The sequence below is a fragment of the Pongo pygmaeus genome, chromosome 8 (assembly GCF_028885625.2).
Source record: "Pongo pygmaeus isolate AG05252 chromosome 8, NHGRI_mPonPyg2-v2.0_pri, whole genome shotgun sequence".
Classification (NCBI taxonomy): Eukaryota; Metazoa; Chordata; class Mammalia; order Primates; family Hominidae; genus Pongo; species Pongo pygmaeus.
The window spans coordinates 18,386,252-18,406,310 of NC_072381.2; the positions used below are offsets into that span (position 1 = coordinate 18,386,252).

The 20,059-nt window shown below is 39.7% G+C and overlaps 1 protein-coding gene across 7 annotated transcripts in view; it reads left to right on the top strand.

Annotated features, from left to right (window-relative positions):
- CACNB2 (calcium voltage-gated channel auxiliary subunit beta 2) overlaps window positions 1-20,059 on the top strand; it is a 402,144-nt gene that overhangs the window by 109,082 nt on the left and 273,003 nt on the right. The window contains exon 1 of one of the 7 annotated variants that reach the window (XM_054503026.2): window positions 13,182-14,065. The exons of the other annotated variants lie outside the window; for them this stretch is intronic. Coding sequence (XP_054359001.1) covers window positions 14,018-14,065 — 48 coding nt within the window. The 5' untranslated portion in view covers window positions 13,182-14,017. Of the gene's footprint in view, window positions 1-13,181; window positions 14,066-20,059 lie in introns of those variants that run through there. 7 annotated transcript variants of the gene reach the window in all.

Below are 20,059 nucleotides of genomic sequence, written 5' to 3' on the forward strand. Positions count from 1 at the left end.
TGAGGAAGTAGAGAACTTACTGTTTGTATCAAACATAATGAGTTGGATCTTTCAAAAATTAAAAATTCGTAGTTCAATTAATTTACCTTCGGTAAATGTCTGATTCATAAGTAAGAATAATAGAATACTTCTGTGGTCTAATAATTAAAAAGTAATTGGGCAAATACATTTTTTGAAGTATTTTGTCATCATATGTGTCTCCCCAAGTTCTACTATTTCTGATCTTAAATTTGAGAAGAACTTTTTCTGTTGTATCTGCTGTCATTCTTATAGTGTTCTCAACTAAATCCAATAGGAAAAGAAAAATTGAGATTTTCCTCATTCATTTATTTGTCACTATGTAGCTCATAGATAATTCAATATTAGGAGAAGTGAGCTTCTTTTAAACATATCTTAAAAGAGAATGTCTATGATCTCGTTGGACATATCCGATATCACTCTCTGAGAAGTCTTCCTCTTGTTCTGTCCTGTAATTTTATATCTTTGTAACCAACATCGTTTGATAGCCCATCACCTCCTCTCCTCAGATCCTCATTTCCTTCCTTATCTGAGTTCCTGTGGTGGAGACAGACATTCTCAACTCTCTGTTCCTCTTTCCCTCTGTCTTATTCTACTGGGAAATCTGACATCAGCCTAAACCTGACTCTCATTCACTCTGCCCTTGAATTTCAGCAGACACACATAGTGGGGGAAAAAGACCACTCTGGGGACTGTTTTCCTGGAAGTTCATGACCACAAATATCCACCTGCACTGAATTCTACCTGTTGATTCTGTTTTCTTGGCCAGTCCACTCACCTACCCCTGAGAGGTCTCTTTCACACCTTCCTTGTCCTCAAATCTGCAACAGTTTCTCCCATCTCCTCATTCTCGGTTAATGATCTTTTTCCTAATTTCATCTGAGAAAATAGCAACTCTCTAAAAAGACCTTCCCACTACTGCTACCATTAAATCCACCCACTGGTACCCAAATCTTCTGCTTCCTTCCTGCGACAGTGGGTGAACCAACTAAGAGTTTATCTGAGCCAACCACTCTGCTTATGCATGGGGTTCCAGCCCCTTGGCCCAACCAAGGACTTTGTTCCTGCAATTATCTCTGATCTCTGTTGCAGTGTCTTTTGTTTTTCCTTTCTTACCTGTAATACCTCCTATTCCAAGAAAAAAATGTCTTATTCCTGCATCTCTTTGCAGCTTTGTTTTCATTTTTCTACTCTCTGCTAAAGAAAATCTCCTTGAAAAATATGTGTCCACCCACTGTATCAAATTGTTCACCTCGCTCTCTTTATTGAACTCATTTCAGACTCTTGACCCAGTCCCCCCATTGACTTCACTTGAGATGCTATCATCAGTGGCCTCTACCTGACCAGATCTGATGGTCAGTTCTCAGTCTTCATCTTAATTGACCTCACCTCTAATGGGTGAGATGCTCCAGGAGTCAGTTTTCAGCTCCTCTTTCTTGGGAAATTTCTCAAGGGAATTTCGCGAAAGCTTGTGGTTCTCAAGACCATCTATATGCCACCTTCCAAGTTTATTTCTCTACTCACACCTCCCTTCTGGACCCTGGGATTATATATGAAATTGCCTACCTGACTGCTCCACATTGGTGTCCTATAGACTTCTCAAAATTAATATCCCTGCAAAAGTATTTTTTGTTTTCTCCTCTGAACCTGCTCCTCCCTAAATGTTTTTCTTCTCAGGAAATGGAGTAACCATGTGAATGGTTGCTCAGCCCCATCTCCCCCTTCCAACTTCCAATTGGACTCATTCTTGTATTCTTTCTCTCCAATAAGACATCAATCTATAGGTCAATTCTGTCACCCCGGACTTTAAAATATATCCAAAATCCTACCACTTCTTAAGATGTTCTCGCACGAACACCTTAGACCAAGCCTTTCTCTGTTATCTGAACTATTCTAATAGCCTAAAAAATCATCTCTGTGTTTCCTCATTAGCTCTTGGCAGTCTCCACACAGCAGGCAGAATACTACTTCTGAGATATAAATCAAGCTAGGTGTCCTTTTCAAAGTCCTCCAGTGGCTTTCCTCCCAATTAGAAGAAAATGCAGTCCTTGTTGTAACTTGGTGAACCTACATGATCTGGCCACTCAACGGGCTTCATCCACAGGCAACTTCTTACTGTCCTTTCTGTGGGCAAAGTGTGTTCCTGCCTCAGGGCATTTGCCTGGACTTTTCTTCTGCCATGTTGTCTGACTCCTTCATTTTATTCACTTTGTTCTGCTCAAAACTCATCTTTCTAAGAGGTCAAGGAGGTCTGCCTATTGTCAATTTTATCTTTTTTTTTTTTCTGAAAGTTGTCCGTTCTAAATGTAGAGGGTGCCTAAGCCAGCAATGACTATGGACGAGTGTCTTTTATTTTTGGAAATTTAAATATTTAAGATTTAGGATATCTAGATATTTACGACCACTGTACAGCCTAGTGGTAGAATCAAGACCAATGCAAAGTGCTTTTGATTGAAACAAAATCCATCTTTGGCTTCCTCCATTTCTGTTTCCCCATCTCTACTTTCTTAAGCCCTCATCCAATTATCTAATACTGTGCAGGTTTATGTTCCAACTCCCTCCCAGGTCTGCTCTTACTCCTGAAGTGTCCATGCACCAAAGCTACCCACCTCATCTTCTCCCCAATCTCTGGAACTTCTCATTGGTAGTTAGGTGTTCGGAGGAAAAGCCATTTGCTTTAACTACAGCTGGAAGCTGAGGTGGATGGCCTTCCCTTAAGTGTCTTCATCTTTTGTTACTTCCAGCTTTATTAGTAAATGATATGCATCTGTGTTGAGTAGCCTCAAGGTCATTGCCATCAAATATTTATCTGAAGCTCATTGATGAGAAACAATACTCAGTGGGATTGTTTAATAGACACAGAATCCATTCACTGTCTACAACTGTGGTTGGGAGCTAGATTTTTACAGTTCAACAAATTTGGGTTCAAATCCTATTTCTGCTGTGTATGAATTTCATAGCCTTAAGCAAGTCTTTCAACTTTTTTTTTCTTTTTTTGAGATGGAATCTCACTCTGTCGCCCAGGCTGGAATGTGATGGCGTGATCTCAGCTCACTGCAACCTCCACCTCCTGGGTTCAAGTGATTCTCCTGCCTCAGCCTCCTCCTGAGTAGCTGAGGTCACAGATGCCTGCCACAATGCCCAGCCAATTTTTGTATTTTTAGTAGAGATTGGGTTTCACCACCTTGGCCAGGCTGGTCTTGAACTCCTGACCCCAGGTGATCCACCCACCTCGGCCTCCCAAAGTGCTGAGATTACAGGCATGGGCCACCATGCCCGGCCTCAACTCTTAAGTCTGTTTCCTCATTTGTAACTCACTGTATTAGTCCATTCTCACACTGCTCTAAAGAACTATCTGAGACTGGGTAACTTATGAAGAAAAGCGGTTTAATTGACTCAGTTCCACAGGCTGTACAGGAGGCATGGCTGAGAAGCCATCAGGAAACTTATAATCATGGCAGACAGGTGAAGGGGAAGCAACCACATCTTACCATGGTGGAACAGGGGAGAGAGAGAGCGAAGAGGGAAGTGCTACATGCTTTTAAACCATCAGATCTCGTGAGAACTCACTATCACAAGAAAAGCAAGGGGGTAATCTGCCCCCATGATCCAATCACCTCCCACCAAGTCCCTCCCCCAAAAATGGGAATTACAATTCAACCTAAGACTTGGGTGGGGACACAGAGCCAAACCATGTCACCCAGGGATAAAGAGTAATAGTCTTCTTCATAATTGATATGAGGATTAAAGGAACAATGCTCACTGGGTGCCTGTATCAGTAAATAAATGTTAATGTTTCTTGTCATTGTTTTTATTATTATTCTTGGGTCAAGCCAAATCTGTAAGGAGTTAATTATCTTATCTAACCTATTCTCCTTTCTCTCTGCCCAGATTATTTTACTGAATGTTCCTATGGTGGGAAACCTTTAGCTTCCCCTGACCATCAGTCTAAGCAGCAGCTTTTCAGAACCCACTGTGGCATTTACCGGAAGGAATGCTGTTCATAAGTTTACACAATGTTCCTTTTTATGGGGCCTCCAGGAGAAATTGGTGTCTGGTGTTAGTGCCAAACAGAGTCGTTCTTCTGAGCATTTGGTTTATTTTAAGCTTATGGATGGTAAATTACATAACCGACCGAGTTTCCCTTTTTGAGTTGGCTGCTCGAAAGCTTACAGCCAGATCTATGGCTCATAGTAAGAAGTACTTCCATTATTATGGGATGCATTTCGAGCCTTGTTTCTGCATTTTGTATTGCCATCTTTGCTTTGCTTTTTTTCTTTTAATCCCTCTTTTATGTTATTTAAGTGTCCTTTTAAAATTTATCCTTGTAAATTGCCTTAAATTATTTCTGAAACAAGGTGAGGAATAGATAGATACATAGCTATAGGTAGATGAAATATGGTTTTAAATAATTTGTCATAGTGCTTATATTTAAGAGAGGTTTAATTTTTATAAGAAGATTCTTGTGGCATAAAATGAATTTTCCAATTGGTAAAATTTCAGACTTTGCAGGAAAGGGGAAGGAAAAAGTATAAGGTGGGAATGTTTTTGCAGAAAGGTGATTTGGGAAACTGCTAGAAGGGGAACATCTGAAAGGTAGGCAGATGATGGCTTGGGTGGAAAAGTGTCTGTTGTATGACTGGATTGCTTAATTAACCATATGTGATCCTCCAAGGTCAGCTTTTAATTTTCACCTTTCAAGGAGAAGGTGGGAAGAGGTTTAAAGCCATGGGCTCAGGAGTCAAACATCTGGCTAGAAGTTCTAACTCTGCCATTGCCCTGAGCAACTTACTTGACTTCGCAGTGCCTCAATCTCTTCATTTATGAAATGGAGATGAAGGGCTTATGGAGTTGTCATGAGAATCAGAGGATGAGCTAGTGACGTGTTTAGAATAGTGACTGGAACTTAACAGGAGTCAGTGCAACTCTTTTTACCTCTTCACTTGAGTCCCTGGGTTTTTAAAAAGTTGCAAACAATCCATTTCTTAAATGAATTGCATAGTAAGGTAAGTCAGATACTGGTGGGGCTAAGTACATAGCAATATTTATGGCAAGTATGAATTTTAATAAAAATATATACAGTTTATTAGGTATGTCATAGAATTCTAAAATCTATCAGGAGTATTTTATGGCAACTTCAAAGAAAAAGTATGTTTCTCTTTCATGGTCTTTCCAAAGAAAGAGGAAATGAAAATTGCTGCTGGGAAATATTTTATCCTATTCTCATCCTAGATTTGTTCATGAAATGTTACACTATGAATAATAACCTTTCTTGTCTTTTGCTACCAAAAAGCTACCATTTTCTTTCTTATATACATGTTGTATTTTCTTAGATCTACAATGAATGAAATGAACTTGTCAAATGGATTCTCTGAGAGTGTGGAAAATTTAAGACATGAATATGCCTCACCTTTTCCCCTCTCCTTCCTCACTTCCCCCACTCCCTGTAATAAAGAGAATTTTACTTTTCTCTACTCAGCACTTCTCCTTCCATCCCCATCTAATAATGTTTTATTATTGCCCCCCACTCTGGAGCATGAAACCTGAAGATTGGGCACGAAGAAAATTGGCTGAAGATACAAAATAAAAGGAATCAGATTTTTGTTTCCTGGCTCTTCTTGTTTAGAATCTGAATGATGGGTACAATAGGGCAAATGTAAAGAAAAATTTTTAAAAGCACAGAAACTAAGCAAATTTACATCATACGAAGCTGAGAGATGTAGGCTGAGGGAGAGAGAGTCAGGAAGCTCTCTCTGGGAGAGTCCATTTTTGATGTTTTTGTTTGTGCTAGAAAGTATAGGTCCCAAATGGCTCTGGTTATGAGAGAATCAGGGAGGAAAGGAAAAAGGATGTTAGAGAAGTGTTGCTGTGGGTTATAGGATCCTGTGTTACATTCTTTGAGCTATGCAATTAAAGATTGGCATTCGATTTTCAAGTTTTTGTTGCTGCATTGTATTCCTTTAAGTATGACTGGGCTATCAGAGAACTGGGATTTATTAGGGTTACACAATCGTGTGAATGTAGCAAGTGTAGTCTACCTCAATAACAAAAAATATGTTTTAAATTTATCATTGAGGTTTAGTGTGCATTCTATGATTATTAGTAATTTCAAAAGTATGACTTTTTCCTTAATTACATTGCTTTTAGTTATCTTATTTACTTCTCCTGCTATCTGCGTATTGGTGGTAAATAAACAAATGTTGCAAAGGAAACTACCATCAGAGTGAACAGGCAACCTACAAAATGGGAGAAAATTTTCGCAACCTACTCATCTGACAAAGGGCTAATATCCAGAATCTACAATGAACTCCAACAAATTTACAAGAAAAAAACAAACAACCCCATCAAAAAGTGGGCAAAGGACATGAACAGGCACTTCTCAAAAGAAGACATTTATGCAGCCAAAAGATACATGAAAAAATGCTCATCATCACTGGCCATCAGAGAAATGCAAATCAAAACCACAATGAGACACCATCTCACACCAGTTAGAATGGCAATCATTAAAAAGTCAGGAAACAACAGGTGCTGGAGAGGATGTGGAGAAATAGGAACACTTTTACACTGTTGGTGGGACTGTAAACTAGTTCAACCCTTGTGGAAGTCAGTGTGGCGATTCCTCAGGGATCTAGAACTAGAAATTCCATTCGAGCCAGCCATCCCATTACTGGGTATATACCCAAAGGACTATAAATCATGCTGCTGTAAAGACACATGCACACGTATGTTTATTGCGGCATTATTCACAATAGCAAAGACTTGGAACCAACCCAAATGTCCAGCAATGATAGACTGGATTAAGAAAATGTGGCACATATACACCATGGAATACTATGCAGCCATAAAAAATGATGAGTTCACGTCCTTTGTAGGGACATGGATGAAATTGGAAATCATCATTCTCAGTAAACTATCGCAAGAACAAAAAACCAAACACCGCATATTCTCACTTATAGGTGGGAATTGAACAATGAGAACACATGGACACAGGAAGGGGAACATCACACTTCGGGGACTGTTGTGGGGTGGGGGGAGGGGGGAGGGATAGCATTGGGAGATATACCTAATGCTAGATGACGAGTTGGTGGGTGCAGCGCACCAGCATGGCACATGTATACATATGTAACTTACCTGCACATTGGGCACATGTACCATAAAACCTAAAGTATAATAATAATAATAATAAAAGAAAAAAAATTAAATTAAATTAAAAAAAAAAAACAACAAATGTTGCCACTCTTATTACTGAGAAAAAAAAATGATTGATTGTTGGTCTGAAAAACAAAACAAAAACCAAAAAAATCCTCTAGATCAAAAGAGAACCCAGACACTTTGGTAAGAAATAAAGGAAAATTAGAGAAAGGTTTTCAGTTCTGCAGAAGCTGGAATGAAATAGAGTGTGCATTTTGGTGGCTAAAGAAATGGACTTCAGTGGAAGCTGCAAGCAGCCAGATAGAGATTTTGTTCAGGACCCTAAGGAGAGAAATGAGGACTGGACCAAGAAATAGAAGCACACTGGCACCAACGTGAAAATAAAGGTTTATCACAGATTGGATTACCGAAGACTGAACTTCAGAAATGCATGGAAATGTTCAGGAATGAGAGAACACGGGAACGTGTATGTATTACATTGAGTTTCATTTTCTGTTTTCTGTACTTGCACTTACCTACTTGAATTCCCCAATGTCTAATAGATTCATTCATTTTCCTTATCTCCCATCTTCAGCTCCTTAGCATGAGACAATCATCTTTTGCTTGGATAAAAGTACTTCCTAGCTGGTCTCCCTGGCTTCTCTCTAGCTGTCTTCCAGTCTGTCTTCAACTGTACTGCCAAAGTGGATTTTAAATGGCACAAATCTGATCATGCCTCTTGAGGGAAAGAAATCCCACTGCCCTTAATAGAAAGAGAAAAGATCCCCAGCGTGGCCCTCATGATCTTCCCTGATAATCACCTTCCTCTCTAACGTCATCTTCTCCTCTCTCTCTCACTTTATTCTCCAACTGCTTAAGCTGGGCCTTCTCCCTTCTATCACAAAGACCTTCCCTCTCCCTGCCTTATCTCCCCTGCATTTAGTTAACTCCTTCCCACCGTTCAGCCTCAGCTCAGGTAGCAGTGCCCCAGAGACACCTTTTCTGACCCTTCTAATTCTTGAAGATGTCAACCCGCTCTACATTCTCATAGTATTCTGTACGTCATGCAAAGATCTTATTAGCTTGTAATTATATGCTTATGTGATTATTTGATTCAAATTGCCTTGCCGCCTGGATTTTAAGCTCCTTGAAGGCAAGGACATTAGTTGTTTTACTTGTCGTTTTCCTACTGGTGCCCAGCAGAGACACGCACTTGATGAGCAGCACTCAGTTGATATTGTTGACTGAATGGATAAATAGAGACAGTTGGTTCTTTTTTGGTTTTTACTGAAATTAGCAAGAGTTTTTGGTCAACTTAAGGACCCTAGGCTCTTCATGGTTGCAGACGTACTCTGAAGGGAGAGTCTAATGAGTATTTGAGCAGGTATCTGTCGGAGGAGGGACCCTTCTTTCCTAAAATCACAGCCACAGAAAAGCCAGAAGCACTTAAGCAGAGTCAGTTCTGACCAAACATCTTCAGTTCTGCTACAGAAGGCTTCTTTGGGTCTTTCATTTCTTATTATCAAAGAGTTCTCTTCTTGCAGGAAGAACTTCATCTGATGTTTAACTTTGACTGTGTTCTTGCCACCCCTAACTATTAGTAATGTAGAAAGTGAATAGTAAAGAAACATTAATCCTCATATTTTCAAAAGACTGGCCAGGAATAAATCCCTTGGATTAAAAAAGATATATCTTCCATCGATATTATCTACATTTACCTTTGATTACTTTTAATTTGTTGATTTTTGTCATTGAGCCTCTTCTTATCGCTTTTCAATATTTTGCTTTTAAGATATCTCATTTTATAACAAAAAAGCTAATTTAGTAATTCATTAGGTTTGTAATTTAGCTACATGAGCCAAGCAGCTAGTTTTTATTGACTTTATTTGATTATTTAGTAAATGAACAGTTATCACAGACAAGTATACAAGCTCAAAAGCTTTCCATTTCTTGCTGAAGTTGAACTATTGACCAGGTTATTTTTAGACTCAACAGTCTGCAATTTTCTTTTCTACTTCTTAATAAAACAACAGATATTTTCACATTTAAAAGTTTCAATAATTCTGTATGTACTACCAGTTCAATTCTAAACTCTTTGCTGTGTCTAAACTCTTTTGCTGGGACCCAGGTAGTCTCAGCCTGAGTTCCTGATTCTCTTCTCCACTCCTGCCTTTTCTTTTCCCTTCTTCCACTCCCCCGCCTCCTCCACAGGCTTGGATCTGTGAATTCATCATTCATTCCGGAAACACTTTGAGGTGCTTTTGAAATACATATTTAGGCCGGTTGTGGTGGCTCAGGCCTCTAATCCCAGCACTTTGAGAGGCTGAGGTGGGCAGGTTGCATGAGCTCAGGAATTCAAGACCAGCCTGGGCAACATGGCAAAACCCCATCTCCACAAAAAATAGAAAAATTAGCTGGGCGTGTTGGCACATGCCTGTAGTCCCAACTACTACTTGGGAGGCTGAGGTGGGAGGATCGCCGTGAGCCTAGGAGGTTGAGGCTACAGTGAGCTGAGATTACACCACTGCACTCCAGCCTGGGTAACAGAGACCCTGTCTCAAAAATTAATAATAATAGTAATAATAGTACAAGTTTAGCATCTATAATTGAAATCAGAGCAAAAGTGCCAATATAGGAGTTAATGTCTCTTTCTTGGTGTGGTTCAAATGTAAACACTATTGGGCCAATATGGCAGCTCCACTGTCCTAGGGACTTAGGTCTGTCTTGTCGCTCTGTTCTCCTGAATGTGCAGCTTTCTTATTATAAATGGCTGTCCCAGCTCTCAGCAGTGACACATGACTTGGGTATTGGCACATGCCATTTCTGCATCTGCCCATTGACCAGAATCTAGTCCCGTGGCCATCCAAGTTGCAAGAGAAGCTGGGACATTCTTCTTAGTCCAGCAGCCAATGTCTATTTCTATTACTGTAAATGAAGTAAAGAATGGATCAGGAGGGGACAGCTATGAATCTTTGTGATACCTACTATGTTTCAGTGACTGTGCTAAGTGCTAGGGATATAGAGATAAGTAAAGACTGAATCTGGGGGAGAACTGAGTTTAGAATGAGGACTTGGGGTAGATCCCTGTTGTCTGAAGATACCCTTCTTCGTATACACTATAGAAACACAATTTGTTCTGTGTATGTTCTGTATGTAATCTTCTGTGCTTTTGCATCTTCTGCCCATTGCCTGGGATTCTTTCTCCCTCCCACTTTCCACTGAATGCAATTCTATCCATTCTGCAAGGCTAGCCCAAGTGTCATCATCTTTGTGAAGGCTCTGCTGTTCCTTCCAGGGATGGTTAGGAGTTGTTTCCTTGGCGTTCCCATTGCTCTGAAACACTGTGTTCTCTTTCCTCTGTTTTTTGAGATGGAGTCTCCCTCTGTCACCCAGGCTAGAGTGCAGTGGCATGATCTCAGCTCACTGCAACCTCTGCCTCTCAGGTTCAAGCAATTCTCCTTCCACAGCCTCCCGAGTAGCTGGGATTACAGGCATGTGCCACCCTGCCCAGCAGATTTTTGTATTTTTAGCGGAGATGAGGTTTCGTCATGTTGATCAGGCTGGTCTCAAACTTCTGACCTCGGGTGATCTGCCCACCTGGGCTTCCCAAAGTGCTGGGATTATAGGTGTGAGCCACCGCGCCCGGCCTCCTCAGTTGTTATAAGTGCCTAGAAGAATACATGGATTGTATTTTATTCATTTCATATCCCCAGCACCTTAGCACAGCACTGAGCAAACAGAAGGTGCTCTATAAATGTTTGCCAAATCAAATTAGTTAGTGCTTGGAATCCTTTTGTGGATTCTTGAATGACAAGGTGGGTGGAATCTCTAATGAATGGGGGAATCTCTCTTATATGGTGTATAAAAATATCATAGTTAATAAAAAGTTAAGTGAATTCCAAATCAAATTCAGAATCATAGAAGAGATAGATCGTTTCCCCAGTGTTTTCATCTTATTCTAACTTTAAGCTAAATTTTTATTCCTTATTCAGTTATTCTAGTAAAAATGTGGTGATAGAGGTGATGAAGGGGTCTTAAGAAAAAACTTGAGGCCGGGCACGGTGGCTCACGCCTGTAATCCCAGCACTTTGGGAGGCCGAGGCGGGCAGATCACAACGACTGGAGTTCGAGACCAGACTGCCTACCATGGTGAAACCCCATCTCTACTAAAAATACAAAAAATTAGCCAGGCTGGTAACGGGCACCTGTAATCCCAGCTACTTGGGAGCCTGAGGCAGGAGAATTGCTTGAACCCAGGAGGCAGAGGTTGCAGTGAGCTGAGATCATGCCACTGCACTCCAGCCTGGGTGACAAGAGCGAAACTCTGTGTCAAAAACAAACAAACAAACAAAAAACAAAAAAACTTGAATTTGAATTATGTATTCTTTTATATTACTTAGTGTTCTTCTCACTAAAGTTTCTTTAAAAAATCAAATTGAAATCCTGCCTACTAGGAATATATCATGTATGGTTCAGAAAATGGTGAGGGATTTTTTTTTTTCCAGGATGTACTTCAAGAGCCAATTTGCAGTGTAATTCAGAAATTTTGTTTTACTCTAGGTTTCTGATTTAATCACTAAAGTGTCCTTATTGTCTATCTATAGACTATCTGTTATTTTCCTTTTGGACCTTCACATCCACAAAAGTTTAACTAATATATGATAGGACCATAGACTTTTCGCAGACTATGTAGATTGTTTAAACCCTGTAATTTAAGTTACAGGGCTTAAATTATGCTATTGCTTATATTACTGATAAACAAAACATGGAATCATTTTGGGACCCAGGTTGTCAGTCAAATAAGGAGATTAAGGCAGAATTTTTTTTCACCTCTCTCAACCTCTTAGACTATTAATAACAATATAAAAGTGTTGCTTTAAATCATAGATTTTAAGAGCAGGCATGGTGGCTCACACTTGTAATCCTAGCACTTCGGGAGGCTGGGGCAGGAGAATGGCCTGAAGCCAGGAGTTTGAGACCAGCCTGGGCAACAAAGGGAGACCCCTGTCTCTACAAAAAAATTTTAAAATTTAGGCTGGGCACTGTGACTTACGCCTGTAATCTCAACACTTTGGGCGGCCAAGGTAGGCAGATCACTTGAGTTCAAGAGTTCAAGACCAGCCTAGCCAACATGGTGAAACTCCATCTCTACTAAAAAAAAAAACAAACACAAAAAGTGGCCAGGTGTGGTGGTGCACACCTGTAGTCCCAGCTACTCAGAAAGCTGAGGCAGGAGAATTGCTTGAACCCTGGAGGTGGAGGTCGTAGTGAGCTGAGGTTGTGCCACTGCACTCCAGTCTGGGTGACAGAGTGAGACTCTGTTTCAAAAAATTAATTAATTAATTAATTAACCAGGTGTGGTGGCATGCACCTACAACCCTAGCTACTTGGGAGTCTGAGGTGGGAGGATTGCTTGAGCAAGACAATCAAGAGTTCAAGGCTGCAGTGAGCCATGATTGCACCACTGCACTTCAGCTTGGGCAGTAGAGTAAGACCCTATCTCAAAAAAGCCTTGAGAAAATACTGGTAAAGTGTTGAGAATTGTCTTTTATTTTTCCAGGAACCTAAAGGATGTAGTGGTGGTTAATCTGTGACGTGAAATCATTAACATACCTTTTTAGGTCTCAACAGAATATGGAATGACTTGGGCATGGGGGCAAATTTGGATCAATATCTATGACACACTAAAGGGTTTTATGAATCATTGCGTATTAGAATGGCTGATATCATACCAATGAACAGCTGAATCTCCACATGTCTTAATGATTCATCTTTAGGTGTGACATATACAAGGTCTTTAGGGAGAATATTAGGATCAGCTCAGTCCCTGAAAACTGGGTCTTTAGGGAAAGATCTAAATAATAGCTTACAAAGAGTATTGACTTGGGAGCTCTCACACTTGGAAGGCAGCCTTATGTAGTTTATTATATCTAAATCATAGGTGGTATGTGATCTAATGAATTAATGAGGTCTGAGTCGGATCAAATTTGCCTTCCAGAGTTATGTTTATTTAACATGCTTTAACCCAGAAAATGAATATTTGCCAGTGAGCACCAAACAACTGTGCGCCGCAGTGCTTGAGCGAGTCAGGTCCTGAGGCCACTCTGGCGATCCTCCTTACGATTCATGTGAAATACCTACTGCAGGACAAAGCATCTGACGGTTTGGAGGATGTTTCTGTAGTCCTAGGAATCCACAGTGAATTCGAGTCTAGACTCAGTCATTTTTCAGGGTCAGGGGAGGAGGGAGAAGTAGCAAATCAGATATGCCCAAAACGTTACAGAGGTAACAGTGAATCCAGGATGCTGCTGTCAGCTTGTGCATTGTGAAGAAGGCAATCATAGGCGAGCAGCCGCGGGAGCAGGAACAGCAGCGTGCTAAGAAGCAGTCACATAAACAGCAGCAGGAGTAGGCCTCCTCCTTTTTAAAAGCAGGATACTGCAGGGTCGCGAAATGCAAGACACTCAGATGTTTGAAAATCTCCCCAGTTGAGAATGGCTACTGTAAAAGCGTCACCAAGAAACTCTGATGATCTGGACAGTCCTAACTCTGTGTTAGCAATACTTACTTCCGGCAAATTAATGCTACTTCTTGTAGATTTTTGCAAATAGGAAACCCCCTTGAAGAAGATCTCAAATTACGCCCCCCACCCCCAAAAAAAGACAAACAGGGGAGAACAAAGTTTTGGCATGCCTGCAGGAACGGTGGCTTTTTTAGAAACTACCTAGGAGGCAGAAGCTAAGTGATTTGCTCATGCCTCTTACCTGGGAGTAGAAGGTGGGAAGAAATGGACCGAGGCTGTGACGAGAAGACAAGGCACAGTGCAGCTTGGTGAAGCCACACGCTGACTGCGTTCTGCCCCCTCTTCATGCAGTGCTGCGGGCTGGTGCATCGCCGGCGAGTACGGGTGTCCTATGTAAGTTTCTATTGCTGTAGAATTGCAGCTGGGAGCTGAAAATACTATTCGTGTCTGTCTGGTGCATGTTGCCTCTTTCAGCTGTTTTTATTCCCTGTGCTGAACCAACCAGACAGTCGATCATTTCGTACCATGAGTTTTCAAGGAATCTGAGGTATAGGAGATTCTGAGATATTTATTTTTTCCCAGAGATGTTTTTATCTATCTTTTGTGCCTTGTGACTTTGATAAGGTTGGAAATAACTTGCGCAGGGATTGGTTTGAGAAGTCCATTGTCTCAGAGATCTGCCTCATTCAAACCAGTTGATACTCTCTTTTACCTAGAGTAGTCCTGTTTTCATATTTGAATGATGGGATGGTGGGGGGGAAGAAATACCACGGAGTTTGACAAATTATAGATAGACGCAGAGGCTAACACTAAATCCCATTTTGAGCAGCTTCAGAAAAATAGCGGATAATAATCACTGGATGGATGACACAGCTGTTGCAACAGCTTTATCATCCTGTGCCTCTTTCACTGAAATAGCCCTTGTTTCATGGTCCTGCTGTGTTTTGCAAAATGGCTGTCTGAGTATTAAATTCTACAAGGCAGGCTCACACAAATATTGAAGTATCACTACTTAACATGATTGGATGCTAATTGCAATATGCTGTGCCGTACACTAGCCGACCAGCTCCGAGCAAGCGCCGGCTTGATTTTCATACTCCTTTTGCGAGCAGCTACTCTATTTTCAGGGAGGGATGTGAAAGGGAACAGGAGGTTTATGCAGGCTGAGCAAACTGCATTGCTGAATTGCTTAACACTGGTTTGACATTCCTGGCTGCAAAACAAACAGAAAATTGACAAAGCAAGCTAATCAATACTTAAAGTATTGAAGGTAAAGAAACCCGTGACCTTGGAAAATTGGCCACAAAAAAGAGATATATGTGAGACTTAAGGACAAACAAGGTCAAAATCTGATATGATCTCAGTAATAAAGTTGGAAACGGTGAGGGGGTGGGGTGGGAGGGCAGGGAGAGAGAACTATACTCTCAAACCTTAAAGAGAGTATTCAATTTTATTAAAAAAGTAAAAGCATGAAAAACCCCTTTTATTTAAAGGTTTTTGGTGCCATTTGTCTTTTGAATGCAACAGTTGACATATCAGAAATCAATGGAGTAGTGAGGTAGCCAGCCAAGATTTCTAAAGACGACATCTGCAGGGATGGATGGTTTTTATCCAGTCAAAAAATTAATTGCTTTTTAAATAAGATTTGGGGATAAGTGTTACAAACTTTTTAGAGTATAAGATTAGCCGCCTAAAGAAAACCTTAAGTTAAAAACAAAAATAATTTTAATTTAAAAACCCATAGTTTCTAGAATAATGAAGAGTGAGAATTTCTTAGCTTTCTGTGTTTCTGTTTATTCTTGTATAATGAATTAGAAGAAATCCATGGTTATGTGTGCCTATTGAATACAAAAATTCTGAAATAAGGCCTCCAACAAAGTAACAAATTTTTACCCTACTTATTTTAGTTCTTCTTCTTACATTGAACATGTAAATAAATAGAAAGAAGAGACAACATTATCTGGATTTTTGAAATCTTGATTGAAAGATACAGAGACTTGGTTCATCTGCTCATTCTCAAATATTTTTACCCTGTATTTTGTATAAAGTACCACAAAATATAGAGCACAGATGTCTTTTAAAGATAAAATAAATGCATACCCTTGGTCACTAGAAATAAATTTTCATTTACTTTAGAGCGTTTCTCTCTTGGGAAGCCTTACCTCTAACCCACCTGCTGCTGTTTTAACCTCTCTTCTTTGACACTTTATGGATTGCAGTTTTCTTTACAGATGGCCAACCCAGAGTGGAAGATAGGTTAAATCTGAAACCTATTTTTTTCCTTGAAGCAAAAGAGCCCACTGTGCATCTATCTGTAATGGAGACTTTAGATTTGTCTGCAAAGCAGATGAATCTAGAGGCTGCTCATTGAATACAAAGGGCAGCCAGACCCCTATGTGGTACTAGTGGTTAGGACCTCGTCACGCTGGTTGGGCTGTCCTGGTGTCCTTTCTCAAATCTGTTGTCAGTTTCCAGGAATCACAATTCTGATAATACTGGAACTAAATGTCAATATTTATATACATACATGTATGCATATATCTGTTAGATCTAATTACATAAAGAATATATTTTAGATGTAATATAAATCAATTGATAAATATGCACCTGTGTGTGCATGTATCTTGATCTTTCACTAGTTCTTATACCTTTTCTTTTTAGTATGACAGCTTTCTTAGGAATTCCTCCTACTCAAACATTGTCTCTCAGAAAGAATATGAAAGTTATGTGGGTTTCAAAGAAAGTTATACGCATATGCCATAGTTCTTTATTTCTAGGTTTTTACCTTTCTAAGCTGTTGCTCTTATTAGGTTGCCTCCCCTCACTTGTTTAACGTTACCTTCAGATTCGAAACTTCTCTGAGCAGTGGGCTCACAGAAGTAGGCTGTAGGCTGTAGCCCTGTCTTGTTCTTTAAGACTCAGTGCTTAAGCCTTTTATTCTTGACATTATTATTGATGTTCAATATCTAGTCTTCATTCTTTTGTTTACTCCTAACCATCATTCTTTTAGAACTCAGCTTCACAGCTCAGAAGTAATTCCTGTGTTTACCTAAACTGTCTTGCTATTTCGTTAAGGATACGAAAATCTGTGAGCTGAATAAATACTCTTAAATTTAAAAGGATATATAAACATGGTAAGCTCTGTGTGCATTTCTGTGAAATGCTTCTCAAGTATTGACATTTGCATGCTTTGGAGAGCAGAGATACTAACTCTTTTTGGTAAGCTTTTTGAAAAAATGTTTTAATTTTTGTGGGTACATAATAGGTGTATATATTTATGGGGTACATAAGATGTTTGGATGCAGGTATGCAATGCATAATTATCCCATCATGGAAAATTGGGTATCCATCCCATCAAGCATTTATCCTTAGTGTTACATACAATCCAATTATACCCTTTATAGTTATTTTTAAATGTACTATTATTGAAGTATAACATACATGCAGAAAAGTGGGTGCAGAAATTATATAAGCATTGAGCTTGAAGAATGTTCTCAAAGCAAACATGCCTGTGTAACCAACACTCAAATCGAGAAACCAAGCATTGCGAGCAACCTTCTCCTCCCTTCCAATTCCAGCTGTCTCCCACCTCCCCCAGGGTACCCACTAAACAGACTTCTAACATGGTGGATTGGTTTTTCCTGTTTCTGAATTTTATTCAAATGAACTCAAACAGCATGTACTCTCCTCTCATCTAGCTTGTGTTGCTCACCATTGTATTCGTGTTATTAACCCACGTGGCTGCACATAGTTGAAGCTGCAGTTTCTCATGCTCACGGTTGTACAGTATTCCATTGTGTAGCTCTACGATGACTTAGTGTTCCATGCTACTGTTGTTGGGCATTTGGGTAGTTTCCAGTTTGGGGCTATCATAAATAGTGCTGTTATAAACAGTTGGGACATGCCATATTGTGAATGTTTATGTATGCATTTCTGTTGGATGCGAATCAAGGAATGAAGTTGCCAAGTCATAGGGTACAGTATAAATACATTGTGCTTAAGTAGATGCTGGTCAGCAGCTTTCTGAAACATCGGATCAATGTTCACTTCCACCTGCGTGCCTTCCCCGTACACCTAGTATTGTCATTTGCATTTTAGCCTGTCTGATGAGTATGTCAGAGTATCCCATTATGGCTTTGCTGTGCATTTCCCTGATAACTAATGAAGTCAAGCATGTTTTCATATATTTATTGACCATTTGGCCATCTTCTTTTTTTTTTTTTTTTTTTTTTTTTTTTTGAGATGGAGTCTCACTCTGTTGCCCAGGCTGAAGTGTAGTGGTGCAATCTTGGCTCACTGCAACCTCCACCTCCCAGATTCAAGCCTCAGCCTCCTGACTACAAGTGCCTGCCAATTTCACGCCTAGCTAATTTTTGTATTTTTAGTAGAGACGGGGTTTCACCATATTGGCCAGGCTGCTCTTGAACTCCTGACCTTGTGATCCGCCCACCTCAGCTTCCCAAAGTGCTGGGATTACAGGTGTGAGCCACTGTGCCTGGCCATTTAGCCATCTTCTTTTGTGAAATACCTGTTCAAGTATCTTGCTTCTTTTTGTCTTAGGTTATCTGTCTTTTCAGGCATTTTCCTTCAGAAAAGAACTGGCAAGGAGAAAAGCATCTGGTGATTAACATAACAAAATCATTAAAGACAAATGTTACTGATAGAGATATATACAAATGCAATCAGACTTAGCCTGGGTTTGAATTTTGATATAATCATTTACTTACCATGTGATAGTGGAGTTCTTTTCTTTCTTTGAGTCTCAGTTTTCTCATGCATATAATCAGGATAATAGTAAAATTTCAAAAGTTTATTGTGAGAGTTAAGATGAAATAATGTTTGTGTGCACTTACTTCTGGCCTGATATGTAGTTGTTTTTGAAAAATTAGTAGTTACTGTGATAGGAGATCATGAAGCAGGGGAATTTGCTGTCTGCTTGGTTGCTGCCTGTGTTAGCTGCTAACTACTAATAGTCTTGAAAAGCTTTAATAAATGACTAGATACTGGAAGGTAACGTAGTCCACGTGTTACTAATCTCTTATAAGATCCACACTTTCCATAGTGTGTGATCACGTTTGAGCTTTTAGAGCATTTAAATGTCACCAAATACATTGCATTTGTATATATACCATAACTTAAGCAATTCGGTACTCTAGTTAAATTCTGATCGTTCCAATGCACATTCACTTAGTCCTTCAAAGTTTACAAAATGCTTTTATGCCCACTATTTCATTTGACATTAAAGCAATCAGTAGGGATAGGTAAAGGAAGTGATGATGTCTTCATTTTATAGATGAGAAAATTTCAAATCAGGGAAATAAACTGTACTTCCAAAGGCCACAGAGTCTGAGGATGGTCAAAATGAGATACAAGGTGAAATTGACACTTATTCCATGTATAGTGCTTTGGTCATCTTGTTTGGAATGTCTTTCCAAGTTTAAATAATGGGATTATAATTACATTTAATTAACATGAAAATGTTGTAGTGCTTTTGGGTATAAAAATCAATTATCACTGGGCTAGAGAAGTGCTGAAGTGCCAGTTCACAGAGATTTCTGGTTAGCAGAATGTAGGTAGTATACTTTTTTTTTTTAATTGTGGTTTTTCACTCACAGTTCATACTTTTCACAAGTGATCAGAATTGTCCTGCCAGTTAAAATAAGTGTGAGTGGGCCGGGCACGGTGGCTCACACCTGTAATCCCAGCACTTTGGGAGGCCAAAATGAGTGGATAACTTGAGGTCAGGAGTTCAGGACCAGCCTGGACAACAGAGTGAAACCTTGTCTCTACTAAAAATACAAAAACTTAGCCATGCGTGGTGGTTCACGCCTGTAATCCCAGCTGCTTGGGAGGCTGAGGCGGGAGAATCACTGGAACCCCAGAGGTGGAGGCTGCAGTGAGCCGAGATCGTGCCACTGCACTCCAGCCTGGGAGACAGAGTGAGATTCCATCTCTAAATAAATAAATAAAATAAGTATGAGCTATACACTTATATATGCCTTGGGAAATATATTTGCACAGTAAATGATTTTTAAAGGCACGTGTGTATGTATGTGTGTATATATATATGTGTGTGTGTGTGTGTATATATCTGTTTCCTTAAATCACTCAGAGCTTTTCCAGATATGTCTTAAGATGTCCTTTAAGGGTGATATATGGCTTTTAAGACCTCTCTATCTTTGAATGTCAAGTTCATATATGTATTTTGGTAAGAAATTGATAACTTTTCATATTTGGAACTGCATGTGTTTTTATTAATAATAGCTTTTAATATTGGCCATGTTAAAATCCTTAATTTTTTCAGAGCTTTAAATTTGGGTTTAATTATAAACCTCACTACATAATGACATTTTATTAAAAGAAAATAAGAGGCCAGGTGTGGTGGCT